Source organism: Salmo trutta, chromosome 38, assembly GCF_901001165.1.
Source record: "Salmo trutta chromosome 38, fSalTru1.1, whole genome shotgun sequence".
Lineage (NCBI taxonomy): Eukaryota > Metazoa > Chordata > Actinopteri > Salmoniformes > Salmonidae > Salmo > Salmo trutta.
This window is the reverse complement of record NC_042994.1, coordinates 27,413,578-27,431,726: the sequence shown is the minus strand read 5'-3', so window position 1 is coordinate 27,431,726 and position 18,149 is coordinate 27,413,578. Positions and strand designations below refer to the sequence as shown.

Genomic DNA, 18,149 nt, shown 5'->3' with positions numbered 1-18,149 from the left:
AGGTGGGATATCTAACAACACTATAGGTAGGTGTTATAACAGGTGGGATATCTAACAACACTATAGGTAGGTGTTATAACAGGTGGGATATCTAACAACACTATAGGTAGGTGTTATAACAGGTGGGATATCTAACAACCCTATAGGTAGGTGTTATAACAGGTGGGATATCTAACAACACTATAGGTAGGTGTTATAACAGGTGGGATATCTAACAACCCTATAGGTAGGTGTTATAACAGGTGGGATATCTAACAACACTATAGGTAGGTGTTATAACAGGTGGGATATCTAACAACACTACAGGTAGGTGTTATAACAGGTGGGATATCTAACAACACTATAGGTAGGTGAAAGCAGTGGTCCTAGTAAATAATGAAAGTTACCAGCACAGCACACCCACTGACGATACATTAGAATTAGCTTATTATCATTACTGAAATGAAGGTTCTCATTACCGAAACGGGCCTAAAAATGATGCGGTAATGAGAAATGTGTGTTTTGGTAATGAAAGGCCCTTAGCTTCATCTGGAAGTAATAGGAGACAGACATTATGAGTCAGCAAACTATTGACCACATCACTAAAGCCCATTCATGTCTCCATGTTGGTAAGGTAATGGTTCTCTAAGTGTTGACCACATCACTAAAGCCCATTCATGTCTCCATGTTGGTAAGGTAATGGTTCTCTAAGTGTTTACCACATCACTAAAGCCCATTCATGTCTCCATGTTGGTAAGGTAATGGTTCTCTAAGTGTTGACCACATCACTAAAGCCCATTCATGTCGGTAAGGTAATGGTTCTCTAAGTGTTTACCACATCACTAAAGCCCATTCATGTCTCCATGTTGGTAAGGTAATGGTTCTCTAAGTGTTTACCACATCACTAAAGCCCATTCATGTCTCCATGTTGGTAAGGTTATGGTTCTCTAAGTGTTTACCACATCACTAAAGCCCATTCATGTCTCCATGTTGGTAAGGTAATGGGTATCTTAAGTTTTTCCCAATTTTAGTTTTTTTTGTCATTTCGGTAATGTCAAGGTCAAGTGTCGTAAAGGGGGTGTGTGAGAATAAGATCCTCATTCTGAACGCATGTAAGTGAAAAAAGTTAACAAACTTGGGCTCATCTAAGGGCTACTCCACTAGATGATGCATCATGGGTGAATAAACTTTATTATAAACAAATATTGGAGTTTTTACAGCAACTAGAACAAGTGTTACCGGTAATGAGAAATATGTCCACAGACACTTTTCATGAGAATCACCTCTTTCACCACATGATTTAGTAACCTAATTCCAACTGTCCATTATTCCTTTCATGGAAAGGCATGTTGAACACTCTAGATCTTTTTCTTTTTTTAACAAATCACTTAATTTCAATAGCTCATTCACAATGTGACCGAGAAACCTAAACCCAACTCAGCATCGTTCACAGGGTAGGTTTTCCCATAGGATTGTTCAACCTATGGTTTTCCAATAAAGCACTTACACGTTTTAAAATAAATATTTGAACCTTTTACATTTCAGTAGCCGGTTTTCAAACATGTGACCTAGCAATATTCAAGGACTGAAGAGTTTGTGCCCCAGTTTTTAAGAACCGTACTTACTGGTGTTACTCAGTTCTCCCGTCTCCTCTTCCTCCTCCTCTTTCAATGTGAAAGTAATCTGCCCCTCTTCCTCCACTCCCTCCTCCTCTTTCACTGTAACAGCCTCCTCTTCTTTCAAAGTAACATCCTCCTCCTCTTTTACTCTGAAACCTTTTTTCTCTTCTTCTTTCACTCGAACAGCCTCACCCTCTACTTCTTGTTTAACTGTAACAGCCTCTTCTTCTTTCTCCGTCCAGCAGACCTCTTCTTTAGCAGGAGTGGAGTTGCTTAGTAAAGTCATGGTCGGGGATGTTAGCTACTTAGCATTAGCGATTAGCCTAGTGCAAAGCTAATTTAGCAAGCCAGCTAACTGTTACCTGACAAACAACGTAAATATTATATTAAATGGACCAACAAGTAGACAACAGAATTGTGTTTAAAACACAGTGACTATTGTACATCAAAATATTTTATGTTTTCGGCTACGGAGGTGGCTGACTAACTGTTGTTACAGTTGAAGAAGTGTCCGGTCCACTACATTCGACGTCACACTAGCGGTATCGCCTGAATATGCACATCGCCATCTGCTGATTGGAGTGGGTAACGCAGTTGCAGATTATTTTTGGGGGGCAAACATTTGTTTAATCGAAGTGTAATATTATATGTAAACGTACAAAGTGAAGCGTGTGTTGATGGATTAGTGCAGATTTTTTAAATAATCAAATCAAATCAAATTTATTTATATTGCCCTTCTTACATCAGCTGATATCTCCAAGTGCTGTACAGAAACCCAGCCTAAAACCCCAAACAAGTAATGCAGGTGTAGAAGCACGGTGGCTAGGAAAAACTCCCTAGAAAGGCCAGAACCTAGGAAGAAACCTAGAGAGGAACCAGGCTATGAGGGGTGGCCAGTCCTCTTCTGGCTGTGCTGGGTGGAGATTATAACAGAACATGGCCAAGATGTTCAAATGACCAGCATGGTCAAATAATAATAATCACAGTAGTTGTCGAGGGTGCAACAAGTCAGCGCCTCAAGAGTAAATGTCAGTTGGCTTTTCATAGCCGATCATTGAGAGTATCTCTACCGCTCCTGCTGTCTCTAGAGAGTTGAAAACAGCAGGTCTGGGACAGGTAGCACGTCCGGTGAACAGGTCAGGGTTCCATAGCCGCAGGCAGAACAGTTGAAACTGGAGCAGCAGCACGGCCAGGTGGACTGGGGACAGCAGGGAGTCATCATGCCAGGTAGTCCTGGGGCATGGTCCTAGGGCTCAGGTCCTCCGAGAGAGAGAAAGAAAGAGATAACTAGAGAGAGCATACTTAAATTCACACAAGACACTGGATAAGACAGGAGAAATACTCCAGATATAACAGACTGACCCTAGCCCCCCGACACAAACTACTGCAGCATAAATACTGGAGGCTGAGACAGGAGGGGTCAGGAGACACTGTGGCCCCATCCGATAATACCCCAGGACAGGGCCAAACAGGCAGGGTATAACCCCACCCACTTTGCCAAAGCACAGCCCCCACACCACTAGAGGGATCACTTCAACCACCAACTTACCATCCTGAGACAAGGCCGAGTATAGCCCACAAAGATCTCCGCCACGGCACAAGCCAAGGGGGGGCGCCAACCCAGACAGGAAGACCACGTCAGTGACTCAACCCACTCAAGTGATGCACCCCTCCTAGGGATGGCATGGAAGAACACCAGTAAGCCAGTGACTCAGCCCCTGTAATAGGGTTAGAGGCAGAGAATCCCAGTGGAGAGAGGGGAACCGGCCAGGCAGAGACAGCAAGGGCGGTTCGTTGCTCCAGAGTCTTTCCGTTCACCTTCACACTTCTGGGCCAGACTACACTTAATCATAGGACCCACTGAAGAGATGAGTCTTCAGTAAAGACTTAAAGGTTGAGACCGAGTCTGCATCTCCCACATGGGTAGGCAGACCATTCCATAAAAATTGAGCTCTATGGGAGAAAGCCCTGCCTCCAGCTGTTTGCTTAGAAATTCTAGGGACAATTAGGAGGCCTGCTTCTTGTGACCGTAGCGTACGTGTAGGTATGTACGGCAGGACCAAATCGTAAAGATAGGTAGGAGCAAGCCCATGTATTGCTTTGTAGGTTAGCAGTAAAATCTTGAAATCAGCCCTTGCCTTAACAGGAAGCCAGTGTAGGGAGACTAGCACTGGAGTAATATGATACAATTTTGGGGTTCTAGTCAGGATTCTAGCAGCCGTATTTAGCACTAACTGAAGTTTATTTAGTGCTTTATCCGGGTAGCCGGAAAGTAGAGCATTGCAGTAGTCCAACCTAGAAGTAACAAAAGCATGGATTAATTTTTCTGCATCATTTTTGGACAGAAAGTTTCTGATTTGTGCAATGTTACGTAGATGGAAAAAAGCTGTCCTTGAAACAGTCTTGATATGTTCTTCAAAAGAGAGATCAGGGTCCAGAGTAAAGCCGAGGTCCTTCACAGTTTTATTTGAGACGACTGTACAACCATCAAGATGAATTGTCAGATTCAACAGAAGATCTCTTTGTTTCTTGGGACCTAGAACAAGCATCTCTGTTTTGTCCGAGTTTAAAAGTATTAAGTTTGCAGCCATCCACTTCCTTGTGTCTGAAACACAGGCTTCTAGCGAGGGCAATTTTGGGGCTTCACCATGTTTCATCGAAATGTACAGCTGTGTGTCATCCACATAGCAGTGAAATTGAACATTATGTTTTCGAATGACATCCCCAAGAGGTAAAATATATAGTGAAAACAATAGTGGTCCTATAATGGAACCTTGAGGAACACTGAAATTTACAGTTGATTTGGTAGAGGACAAACCATTCAGAGACAAACTCATATCTTTCCGACAGATAAGATCTAAACCAGGTCAGAACTTGTCCGTGTAGACCAATTTGGGTTTCCAATCTCTCCAAAAGAATGTGGTGATCGATGGTATCAAAAGCAGCACTAAGATCTAGGAGCACGAGGACAGATGCAGAGCCTCGGTCTGATGCCATTAAAAGGTAATTTACCACCTTCACAAGTGCATGACAAAAATTGTCATGGAAATAATTGGATTTCCTATTACCAAGTCGTTTACAGTTTCTATGCCTTTAGTTTTCCATGCGGACCAATTTATTGGTGAATTGTGAAAAGCTATCCAAGGATTGCTCCATAGGGTTGTCTTTTTAGAGAGCGATATTGGTTCTTGTTGGAAGAAAATCAAGCAGAGTCTATGTTGTTATAGTGTTTTTAACTAAACAGTCTGGGGATGAGAATGTGCATCTTCAACACGTACCCATTGTTCTTCTTTAGTGCATTTAACCTTTTTGACGCCTGAGTTCTAAAGATGAATAACAGCCCTTACAGCATGAGCTCTTGTTGCACGCGGAACCAGAATTCTATGCTGCTGTTCTAGAATGTGATTGTTGCATTATGCTACTATTCCCTGTGGCTCAGTTGGTAGAGCATGGTGTGTGCAACACCAGGGTTGTGGGTTCGATTCCCACGGGAGGCCAGTACAAAAAAAAAAAAAAAAGAATGCGTGAAATTAAATGTATTCACTACTGTAACTCGCTCTGGATAAGAGCGTCTGCTAAATGACTAAAATGTAATTCTCTTCACACCCCCCCACCCACTGCATCAAGACCACAATGTCTGCTTCATATGATGTTTTAGAAAACATATCCTCCCTTCCTATATATAGTAGCAGCAAGTATCTATAGCATTATTGATAATTGTCTAATAATTATCATCATCTATATTGCATGTATTATTACGTGAAAGAGGCTGTGGTATTAGCCTGTCTGAGGGGCTAAGGTACTAAGTCTGGTGTATTTGATATAATAGTGGTGAACAAACAAAGTGACAGCAGGGTATGAGCATACAGTGATTATACCAAACATTAGAAACACCTTCCTAATATGGAGCTGCACCCCATTTTGCCCTCAGAACAGTCTCAATTCATCGGGTCATGGACTCCACAAGGTGTCAAAAGCGTTCCGCGGAGATGCTGGCCCATGTTGACTCCAATGCTTCCCACAGTTGTGTCAAGTTGGCTGGATGTCCTTTGGGTGGTGGACCGTTCTTGGCACACGTGGGAAACTGTTGAGCGTGAAAAACCCAGTAGTGTTGCAGTTCATGGCAAAAAACGGTGCGCCTGGTATCTACTACCATACCCCGCTCAAAGGCACATAAATCTTTTGTCTTGCCCATTCACCCTCTGAATGGCACACATACACAATCCATGTCTCAAACTGTCTCAAGGCTTAAAAATCCTTCTGTAACCCGTCTCCTCCCCTTCATCTACACTGATTGAAGTGGATTTAACAGGTGACATCAATAAGGGATCAAAGCTTCCACCTGGTCAGTCTCATGGAAGGAGCAGGAGTTCTTAATGTTTTGTACACAATGCATATCACCTATGCCGACCATTGGTTACGGTGTCGGTTATACGGGAACAGTTGGATCCACGAAGAACTCTAGTTTAAGGACTCCGGATTTCCTGCTTATTCCCTCCTGATTCTGGGAAACCATGGCTACAACAGTGGCTAGATTTTCTCATCATGTCAACGTATTATCACCACTGGACATGTAGCCTACAGACGCCGGCCTCGTCGCCAAGACAGGAAGATATTTTGCAATCTTCAAATGCGGTGAGTATGATGGCTTGGGTAGGTTTTAGGCTGGTCGGGCTGAGAACGGTCGGGCGGAGGAGAATGAGAATGGGCCACGTAAGCAACAAAGTGAGGTAGTTTGTACAGGTGAACAGCTGTATTGTATGCAGAGACCGTGGCGTGAGTGAAGCGAGGTTGTGGGTTATCCTAAACTGTGGAGCAAGACAGGATTATCTAGGTTTATGCTTTGGCGCCATCTACGGGCTGAATGTTCCGAGGACAAGTCTTTGCTCTCCATCCAAAACTTGGTTCCAGCTGTATAAACTTCCGGTATTACCAACTATACCGTATACGCTTAGGAACAGTCTATGTAATGTAGCGACTCACATCCTGCTCTTTAGTCTACAGTAGTAGTCAGCTGGTGAACCAGGTTAGGATAAAGGTTGTTGGCTAGGGGAAATGAAGGGGAAATGAATTGATAAAACAATCAGTAGAATACATTACAAATCAAGGAATAACTAAAGTTGATGACATACTTTTTTATTTCAGAAATGGAGCACAGGAGTTACATTTTCTTTTCGGGTAAACACGTTTCATTTCCTTTTTGGTGTTTAAAAAAATAAAATATCCCCCCCACGCATCAAAAAACTCAAGTCATACAACTGTAAAATGTATTGAAATGTATCATTTGTTTTTCTATCATCATAATGCCATTCAGTAGTGCTTAAGGGTGTGGTATTCTCCAAAGCAAGGAATTACACACAAGGCCGTGTTACAAGGCTCACACATGTACTTAGTCATCTTCCTTCGTTTCTGCCGCCGGGTAGATGTTTGACAGACCTTGCAATGCCTCCTGGTGCTCTTCCCTTGCAGGGTGGTCTGAGGGACGTCGCTCGGGAAGTGCCGTCCAGTGAGGCGTAGAGGATTGTCAGAGGGAGGCCGGCCCCCAGTAGACGGACGACGAGGAGTATGGTGGTCCACAAGGATCTGCCGAATCAGGTTTACCCTGTACTGCTGGTAGGAGATCACCTGTCCTGTGACCTGCCGGTGGACAACGTGGCCGTTGAAGAGAGCTATGTCTATTAGGTGGAAAAATAGCTTCCTGTACCATTTGAGGGACTTTCTGGCACACTCAACAAAAGTGTTCTGCATTTCCACTTTGTCAACTGCTCCCATCTTCTTGTTGTACTCCAAGACACAGTCTGGCATCATTTTCCTCTCTCCGGTGACATAGTCCAGTTTTCCTGTGTCCGACATTGTGGAGGTGTGCACAGTGGACAGAACATGGACATGTCGTTTGTCGTGCCATTTCACTGCCATTATCTCCCCGTTGGTTTGGAACTCCACCTCTCCCTTGCTCAGTTTCTTTTTGAATATTGGCATCCCCTTCCTTTTGGATCTCACCATGCCACAGGCCCCCGTGTTCGCCCTTAGAAGGTACTGGAAAAGGGTAGGGCTGCTGTACCAGCTGTCCACAAATACAGTGTGTCCCTTTCTGAGGTAAGGTTGCAGCATGGTGATCACCACTGATCCAGATATGCCAAGACCCTCAACGTGCTTTATATCTGTGGTGGTGTCGGTGTAGATGATCAGGTCCTGCACATATCCTGTCAGACAGTCACATAAAACAAAGAACTTGACTCCAAATCTGTGGCGCTTTGACGGGACGTATCGGCAGAATGGAAGCCTCCCTTTCCAAGCCATGAGAGACTCGCCAATGCACAAGTCCTTGTGAGGCACAAACACTCTTCCAAATGCCCTGGTCAAGCTGCTCAGGACATTCCTGATTTTGTGAAGGGGGTCGGCGAGGTTTGCCGTGGCGTTGTTCACAAAGTGGAGCGCTCTGAGCAAGACAAGGAAGCGGTCCTGGGAGAAAAGGGTTTGGAAAAAAGGTGTCTGTAGCATAGGGTTAGTGGTCCAGTAGTCCCTCACAGAGCCCTTCTTCACTAGCCCCATCAGCATCACCGCCACCAGGAAGGTATACATTTCACTGATGGTAGTGTTCACCCATTTTGAGAGCTTCCCTTTTACGCCAGGGGCAGTCTTCTCTTTCAGTTCATGAGAATACCTGCAAACAAATATGCAAATTTAGTAGGCTAAAGGCATTCTAAATGTTGATACATTTGAAGAGAGCTTTGGGTTTTTCTGTAATATGATAATGGATATACCTGTTGGTTTCCTGCACCACACTCTCCACCAATTCCTTATCAAAGAACAGTTTAAAACACTCTGCCTCTGAGGGGGTAGGCAGGGTGCTTTGTACGCCAGACAGGGAATCATTGAAGTCTATCTCTGATGGTTTGAAGTGACAGGATCTCCAGCAGCGGGGGCCATCCTCCTCAACATCAACAAGATTGGCAGCAGCATCTTGGGGAGGTGAGGGATGCTCATTGCCTGCAAGGTTAGGGTGGACACCATAATTTCACCTTTATTTAATCAGGTAGGCTAGTTGAGAACAAGTTGTCATTTACAAGGTTAGGGTGGACACCATTATCATCAGACATTCTAAGCTCACAGTCCAGAAGGTTGGGGAGCAGATATTCCTGGTCACCATCTGATTGATCCGACTCTCATACACAGATTCTTCAACAGAATTACTAAATATATCTCATCAGTGAGGCGTTTCCTTTTGAAACCAGACTATCATTTATTTTGTTACATTTTAGTCATTTTGCAGACACTCTTATACAGAGCAACTTACAGTAGTGAGAGCATACAATTATTTATTTATTCATTCATTCATTCATTCAGCAAGAAAGAGCAAGCGTTCCTCTCCTCCAATAGGCTATTAGAAGTCGAAATAAGTGTCCAACAAGCTTTTGTAATTTGGCTTTTACTGGGAATCCACAAGATTTAATAGCCGAGTCAGACGAGGCCAGGTGCGTAATTGTGCAACAAAGATAGACAGGCTGGAAATGTGTAGCCTAAGTTAGAAGTGTATACAAATGAGGCCATAAATCATCAGCTTCATGTTAGGTTTCATACTGCAGTGAATATATCCAGTCAATTTACACAGCAGGGGAAAAAAAGAGACCAGATAACAAAATCACAGGTAGCCTCCCGAGGCTGTGCTGCCAGTCCCCGGGCACGCAGTTTGAAAAGCATTATTAGTAATGTATTAGTAATGTAAGTAATTAGTAGTCCTCAGAAGCCATATTGATTATATTTTATATGCATTTTTATCATCTACTTTGTCACATACAGTCCCCAGTCAAAAGTTTGGACACACCTACTCATTCAAGGGTTTTCTTTATTTTACTATTTTCTACATTGTAGAATAGTGAAGACATCAAAACTATGAAATAACACATATGGAATCATATATTAACCCCAAAAAGTGTTAAACAAATCAAAATATATTTGATACATTTTTAGATTCTTCAAAGTAGCCACCTGTTGCCTTGATGATGATTGCACACACTTGGCATTCTCTCAACCAGCTTCACGAGTTAGTCACCTGGAATGCATTTCAATTAACAGGTGTGCCTTGTTACAAGTACATTTGTGGAATTTCTTTCCTCCTTAATGCGTGTGAGCCAATCAGTTGTGTTGTGACAAGGTAGGGGTGGTATACAGAATATTTACCAAATAGGGCTAAGACCAAGTCTATATTTTGTCAAGAACAGCTCAAATAAGCAAAGAGAAACGACAGTCCATCATTACTTCAGTCAATCCGGAAAATTTCAAGAACTTTGAAAGTTTATTCAAGTGCAGTTGCAAAAGCCATCAAGCCTTATGATGAAACTGGCTCTCATGAGGACCGCCACAGGAAAGGAAGACCCAGAGTTACCTCTGCTGCAGAGGATAAGTTCATTAGAGTTAACTGCAGCTCAGAAATTGCAGCCCAAAAACATGCTTCAGAGTTCAAGTAACAGACGCATCTCAAAGGAGACTGTGTGAAACAGGCCTTCATGGTCAAATTGCTGCAAACAAACCACTACTAAAAGACACCAATAAGAAGAAGATACTTGCTTGGGCCAAGAAACACGAGCAATGGACATTAGACATGGTGGAAAACTGTCCTTTGGTCTGCTGAGTCCAAATTTGAGATTTTTTGTTCCATCCGCGTGTCTTTTTGAGAGGCAGAGTAGGTGAACGGATGATCTCTGCATGTGTAGTTCCCACCGTGAAGCATGGAGGAGGTGTGATGGTGCTTTGCTGGTGACAGTGTGATTCTGCAGCGATACGCCATCCCAAAAATCGTACAAATAAAGAAAAACCCTTGAATGAGTAGGTGTGTCCAAACTTGGGATTGGTATTGTGTGTGTATATATTTTTATTGGAAAAAACACATTGTTGAGTTAATTAGCCGCATATAAACATGGTCTGTGTTATTTAACCCGAGGACCTACAGTAGAGCGTCTCCAGACTTAGTGGATCAAACCCCCAGTTAGTCCTAGCAGTAAGGGTACATTACATACAGCTATTTAACAACAACACCAGTTAGTCCTAGCAGTAAGGGTACATTACATTACATACAGCTATTTAACAACAACACCAGTTAGTCCTAGCAGTAAGGGTACATTACATACAGCTATTTAACAACACCACCAGTTAGTCCTAGCAGTAAGGGTACATTACATTACATACAGCTATTTAACAACAACACCAGTTAGTCCTAGCAGTAAGGGTACATTACATTACATTACAGCTATTTAACAACAACACCAGTTAGTCCTAGCAGTAAGGGTACATCACATTACATACAGCTATTTAACAACAACACCAGTTAGTCCTAGCAGTAAGGGTACATCACATTACATACAGCTATTTAACAACAACACCAGTTAGTCCTAGCAGTAAGGGTACATTACATACAGCTATTTAACAACAATACCAGTTAGTCCTAGCAGTAAGGGTACATTACATAGAGCTATTTAACAACAACACCAGTTAGACCTAGCAGTAAGGGTACATTACATACAGCTATTTAACAACAACACCAGTTAGTCCTAGCAGTAAGGGTACATTACATTACATACAGCTATTTAACAACAACACCAGTTAGTCCTAGCAGTAAGGGTACATTACATACAGCTATTTAACAACACCACCAGTTAGTCCTAGCAGTAAGGGTACATTACATTACATTACATACAGCTATTTAACAACAACACCAGTTAGTCCTAGCAGTAAGGGTACATTACATTACATACAGCTATTTAACAACAACACCAGTTAGTCCTAGCAGTAAGGGTACATTACATACAGCTATTTAACAACAACACCAGTTAGTCCTAGCAGTAAGGGTACATTACATTACATACAGCTATTTAACAACAACACCAGTTAGTCCTAGCAGTAAGGGTACATTACATACAGCTATTTAACAACAAAACCAGTTAGACCTAGCAGTAAGGGTACATTACATACAGCTATTTAACAACAACACCAGTTAGTCCTAGCAGTAAGGGTACATTACATACAGCTATTTAACAACAATACCAGTTAGTCCTAGCAGTAAGGGTACATTACATTACATACAGCTATTTAACAACAATACCAGTTAGTCCTAGCAGTAAGGGTACATTACATTACATACAGCTATTTAACAACAATACCAGTTAGTCCTAGCAGTAAGGGTACATTACATTACAGCTATTTAACAACAATACCAGTTAGTCCTAGCAGTAAGGGTACATTACATACAGCTATTTAACAACAACAACACCAGTTAGTCCTAGCAGTAAGGGTTCATTACATACAGCTATTTAACAACAACACCAGTTAGTCCTAGCAGTAAGGGTACATTACATACAGCTATTTAACAACAACACCAGTTAGACCTAGCAGTAAGGGTACATTACATTACATACAGCTATTTAACAACAACATCAGTTAGTCCTAGCAGTAAGGGTACATTACATACAGCTATTTAACAACAACACCAGTTAGTCCTAGCAGTAAGGGTACATTACATTACATACAGCTATTTAACAACAACACCAGTTAGTCCTAGCAGTAAGGGTACATTACATACAGCTATTTAACAACAACACCAGTTAGACCTAGCAGTAAGGGTACATTACATACAGCTATTTAACAACAACACCAGTTAGTCCTAGCAGTAAGGGTACATTACATTACATACAGCTATTTAACAACACCACCAGTTAGTCCTAGCAGTAAGGGTACATTACATTACATACAGCTATTTAACAACAACACCAGTTAGTCCTAGCAGTAAGGGTACATTACATACAGCTATTTAACAACAACACCAGTTAGTCCTAGCAGTAAGGGTACATTACATTACATACAGCTATTTAACAACAACACCAGTTAGTCCTAGCAGTAAGGGTACATTACATACAGCTATTTAACAACACCACCAGTTAGTCCTAGCAGTAAGGGTACATTACATTACATACAGCTATTTAACAACAACACCAGTTAGTCCTAGCAGTAAGGGTACATTACATACAGCTATTTAACAACAATACCAGTTAGACCTAGCAGTAAGGGTACATTACATACAGCTATTTAACAACAACACCAGTTAGTCCTAGCAGTAAGGGTACATTACATACAGCTATTTAACAACAATACCAGTTAGTCCTAGCAGTAAGGGTACATTACATTACATACAGCTATTTAACAACAATACCAGTTAGTCCTAGCAGTAAGGGTACATTACATTACATACAGCTATTTAACAACAATACCAGTTAGTCCTAGCAGTAAGGGTACATTACATTACAGCTATTTAACAACAATACCAGTTAGTCCTAGCAGTAAGGGTACATTACATACAGCTATTTAACAACAACAACACCAGTTAGTCCTAGCAGTAAGGGTACATTACATACAGCTATTTAACAACAACACCAGTTAGTCCTAGCAGTAAGGGTACATTACATACAGCTATTTAACAACAATACCAGTTAGTCCTAGCAGTAAGGGTATATTACATACAGCTATTTAACAACAATACCAGTTAGTCCTAGCAGTAAGGGTACATCACATTACATACAGCTATTTAACAACAACACCAGTTAGTCCTAGCAGTAAGGGTACATTACATTACATACAGCTATTTAACAACACCACCAGTTAGTCCTAGCAGTAAGGGTACATTACATTACATACAGCTATTTAACAACAACACCAGTTAGTCCTAGCAGTAAGGGTACATTACATACAGCTATTTAACAACAACACCAGTTAGTCCTAGCAGTAAGGGTACATTACATTACATACAGCTATTTAACAACAACACCAGTTAGTCCTAGCAGTAAGGGTACATTACATACAGCTATTTAACAACACCACCAGTTAGTCCTAGCAGTAAGGGTACATTACATTACATACAGCTATTTAACAACAACACCAGTTAGTCCTAGCAGTAAGGGTACATTACATACAGCTATTTAACAACAATACCAGTTAGTCCTAGCAGTAAGGGTACATTACATACAGCTATTTAACAACAACACCAGTTAGACCTAGCAGTAAGGGTACATTACATACAGCTATTTAACAACAACACCAGTTAGTCCTAGCAGTAAGGGTACATTACATTACATACAGCTATTTAACAACAACACCAGTTAGTCCTAGCAGTAAGGGTACATTACATACAGCTATTTAACAACACCACCAGTTAGTCCTAGCAGTAAGGGTACATTACATTACATACAGCTATTTAACAACAACACCAGTTAGTCCTAGCAGTAAGGGTACATTACATTACATACAGCTATTTAACAACAACACCAGTTAGTCCTAGCAGTAAGGGTACATTACATACAGCTATTTAACAACAACACCAGTTAGTCCTAGCAGTAAGGGTACATTACATTACATACAGCTATTTAACAACAACACCAGTTAGTCCTAGCAGTAAGGGTACATCACATTACATACAGCTATTTAACAACACCACCAGTTAGTTCTAGCAGTAAGGGTACATTACATTACATACAGCTATTTAACAACAACACCAGTTAGTCCTAGCAGTAAGGGTACATTACATACAGCTATTTAACAACAATACCAGTTAGTCCTAGCAGTAAGGGTACATTACATACAGCTATTTAACAACAACACCAGTTAGACCTAGCAGTAAGGGTACATTACATACAGCTATTTAACAACAACACCAGTTAGTCCTAGCAGTAAGGGTACATTACATTACATACAGCTATTTAACAACAACACCAGTTAGTCCTAGCAGTAAGGGTACATTACATACAGCTATTTAACAACACCACCAGTTAGTCCTAGCAGTAAGGGTACATTACATTACATTACATACAGCTATTTAACAACAACACCAGTTAGTCCTAGCAGTAAGGGTACATTACATTACATACAGCTATTTAACAACAACACCAGTTAGTCCTAGCAGTAAGGGTACATTACATACAGCTATTTAACAACAACACCAGTTAGTCCTAGCAGTAAGGGTACATTACATTACATACAGCTATTTAACAACAACACCAGTTAGTCCTAGCAGTAAGGGTACATTACATACAGCTATTTAACAACAACACCAGTTAGACCTAGCAGTAAGGGTACATTACATACAGCTATTTAACAACAACACCAGTTAGTCCTAGCAGTAAGGGTACATTACATTACATACAGCTATTTAACAACAATACCAGTTAGTCCTAGCAGTAAGGGTACATTACATTACATACAGCTATTTAACAACAATACCAGTTAGTCCTAGCAGTAAGGGTACATTACATTACAGCTATTTAACAACAATACCAGTTAGTCCTAGCATTAAGGGTACATTACATTACATACAGCTATTTAACAACAACACCAGTTAGTCCTAGCAGTAAGGGTACATTACATACAGCTATTTAACAACAACACCAGTTAGTCCTAGCAGTAAGTGTACATTACATACAGCTATTTAACAACAATACCAGTTAGTCCTAGCAGTAAGGGTATATTACATACAGCTATTTAACAACAATACCAGTTAGTCCTAGCAGTAAGGGTACATTACGTACAGCTATTTAACAACAATACCAGTTAGTCCTAGCAGTAAGGGTACATTACATTACATACAGCTATTTAACAACACCACCAGTTAGTCCTAGCAGTAAGGGTACATTACATTACATACAGCTATTTAACAACAACACCAGTTAGTCCTAGCAGTAAGGGTACATTACATACAGCTATTTAACAACAACACCAGTTAGTCCTAGCAGTAAGGGTACATTACATTACATACAGCTATTTAACAACAACACCAGTGTCTCCACCTTTTTGAGTGGGGGTGGGGGGGGCGTACGAATATAAACTTACATGTTGTATATTCCTCCTACATCTTTACTGCTGTGAAAGCACAATGTGTGATTTTTGTTGTTGTTGATTTTGGCTAATGCGACAACGTGAACATTTTTGTCTATCATTAGTTGTTGTAAGTCAAGGAGGCATCCATGCAATACTGGACACAACATTTTGATACAGACCAACGGAACAAAAAGGAAACCTTGAATTTGTAGGATTCAATTCTCTCTTTCATTCTTGATACCATGTCTTGTTGACAATATAATCATCTAGATTTGCAATGGAGCGGTTGTTTTGGCTGCGTAAACAACAACTTCTGTGTTCAGATCTCTCCACCAGTTTTCAGTGTGATTTAGATCTGGACTCACTGCTTCCTGCACCTCGGTCCTGGCAGTTTGGCCCACTCCTCTTGTGCAAACTGCTCCAGTTGTCCCAGATTTTAAGTGCACCTTCTACCAACTGCTGTGTTCAGATCTCTCCACCAGTTTTCAATGTGATTTAAATCTGGACTCACTGCTGGACACTTCAGAACAGTCCAGTGTTTTGTCTTGAACCGTTCCTGGGTGCTTTTTGAAGTGTTTTTGGGGTCATTGTCCTGCTGGAAGACCCATGACCTTTGACGGTGACCCAGCTTTCTGACACTGGTTTCTCCTGATTCCATGATACCATGCACACGTTCAAGCCACCCAGTGTCAGAGGCAGTAAATTAACCCCAAAACATCACTGAACCTCCTCTGTGTTTGACTGTAGGGAAGGAGTTATTTTCTTTGAAGGTTTCATTTTATTTTCTGTAAACACAGAGATGGTGCGCTTTACCAAAACGCTCTAATTCGCTCTCATCTGTCCACAGGACATTCTCCCAGAAAGATTTTGGCATGTTCAGGTGTGTTTTGGCAAATTGGGTCTCCTACCATATAACCCCCTTTCATTGAGTTGGCGACGAATGGTACGAATTGAAACTGTCGTACCTTGTGAATCTGTGTGGCAGTTGATCAAGGTGCTTTCTCCACCATTGGAACAATCCTTCGCTGCAATCTTCCATCAAGTGTTCTGTTGCGGCCACGTCCAGTGAGGCTGGCTACAGTGGCATTGGCCTTAAACTTATTGATAATATTACGTACGGTGGAAACAGGAACATCAAGGTCTCTGGAGATTGTCCATGCTTGGCTACAATCTTGTGTCTGACCACTTCTCAGATAATTCTCTGGTTTTCTTTTCTCCATGCTCATTGTGGTACACACAGTGACATAAAACAGCAGAATGAGTCCTTTTCTCTATTCAAACTGGTTGAGTGAGTGATTTTTCTCTATTCAAACTGGTTGAGTGAGTGATTTTTCTCTATTCAAACTGGTTGAGTGAGTGATTTTTCTCTATTCAAACTGGTTGAGTGAGTGATTTTTCTCTATTCAAACTGGTTGAGTGAGTGATTTTTCTCTATTCAAACTGGTTGAATGAGGGATTTTTATATTTCAGGCACCTGTAACTCACCACAGGTGAGTTTTGGAAGATTTGATTTTACCTTTATTTACCTAGGCAAGTCAGTTAAGAACAAATTCTTATTTACAATGACTGGCCTACCCGGATGACGCTGGGCCAATTGTGCGCCGCCCTATGGGACTCCCAATTACAGCCGGTTGTGATACAGCCTGGAATCAAATCAGGGTCTGTAGTGACGCCTCTAGCACTGAGATGCTGTGCCTTAGACTGCTGTGCCACTCGGGAGCCCAAGAAATGGTGCATTATTTGAAAAAAGTTCAAGGGTGACAATATTTTTGTACATACGACTGTATGTTGGAGTTCAGGCTTTATTTGACCTGATCAAGTAGGAAATAGCATTCATTTTGACCATTACAGAGGAGGCCAAGTCTGGCTTATAGAAATGGCTTAGAGAGCTTGTTTTTTCATTTTTTAACACTCACAGCTGTCCCCAGTGTAAGTTCTGAAGATGAGATGTTAATGAAGCAATACAGGCCAACTTGAAGTGTCTTGAGATTTGTTTGTGTTCTAGAGTCTTGTAAAGATAGGGGGTTGACTGGGACAGGAAATGTAACATCTACAATGTTTTGAGAAAAATGTTTTTGTAAAACAAGCACCTTACATCAGATCATCTTTTAACTTTCTCTCTAAACCTAACTTTCATCAAGGTTTTATATGGTCTATCGTTTCTCTCTTTTCATTGGCAGAATCCTTTTTCAGTGTTATGATATTCATAACATCCATATCCACCAGTCTATCTTCATGTCAACTAACAGAACTCTGCTGGTTGTCCTGGTAACAGATACCAGTGGGCAGATCTATTTTATTTGTTCAAACTAAACTACAGCACTTACTTTGATGTGTCAAATCTGATTCTTTCTTCTCTTCTCCTCCTCTCACAGTTCCACTCAGCCCCGTTGTTTTCCTGCAGTCCACCAGCAGCACAGACAACCTCTTCATACCCAGCAGTAAGGTGCTACTGGGAGAGGCATGACACAGGGACTCCGGGAGGGAGGAAGGGCTAGCGTTGTCCTGGTAACCATAAAGAGGGACACAGACACATATCATTATGGATGCAGATGTCACAGTTGTCATAAAGTGCTTTACAGAAACCCAGCCCAGACCCTGATAGAGCAAGCTGTATGCTAGACCAGACCAAGCTGTACCATCTGGTGTTCTGATCTGGAGAGACTCTTCTCTGCCTCGTCAGCATCAGGATGT

General features: G+C 41.4%; 2 protein-coding genes across 2 annotated transcripts in view; one reads left to right on the top strand and one right to left on the bottom strand.

Annotated features, from left to right (window-relative positions):
• LOC115178195 (zinc finger protein 658B-like) overlaps positions 1 to 18,149 on the top strand; it is a 1,063,446-nt gene that overhangs the window by 473,977 nt on the left and 571,320 nt on the right. The gene's annotated exons all lie outside the window — the stretch shown is intronic.
• LOC115178196 (piggyBac transposable element-derived protein 4-like) lies at positions 6,717 to 18,128 on the bottom strand. The gene is made up of 4 exons (XM_029739287.1): positions 18,095 to 18,128; positions 17,783 to 17,960; positions 8,363 to 8,588; positions 6,717 to 8,262 (listed from the first exon to the last, which is right to left on the bottom strand). The coding sequence occupies exons 1-4, from the start codon at positions 18,095 to 18,097 to the stop codon at positions 6,909 to 6,911; spliced, it is 1,761 nt and encodes a 586-aa protein (XP_029595147.1). The 5' UTR covers positions 18,098 to 18,128; the 3' UTR covers positions 6,717 to 6,908.

Excerpts from the sequence above, each read along its gene's own strand:
- LOC115178196 (XM_029739287.1), bottom strand. Across the intron at positions 8,589-17,782 it reads ATCAGATTTGACACATCAAA|GCAATGAGCATCCCTCACCT; the intron begins GTAAGTGCTGTA and ends CTAACCTTGCAG. Across the intron at positions 8,263-8,362 it reads GTGGTGCAGGAAACCAACAG|GTATTCTCATGAACTGAAAG; the intron begins GTATATCCATTA and ends ATTTGTTTGCAG.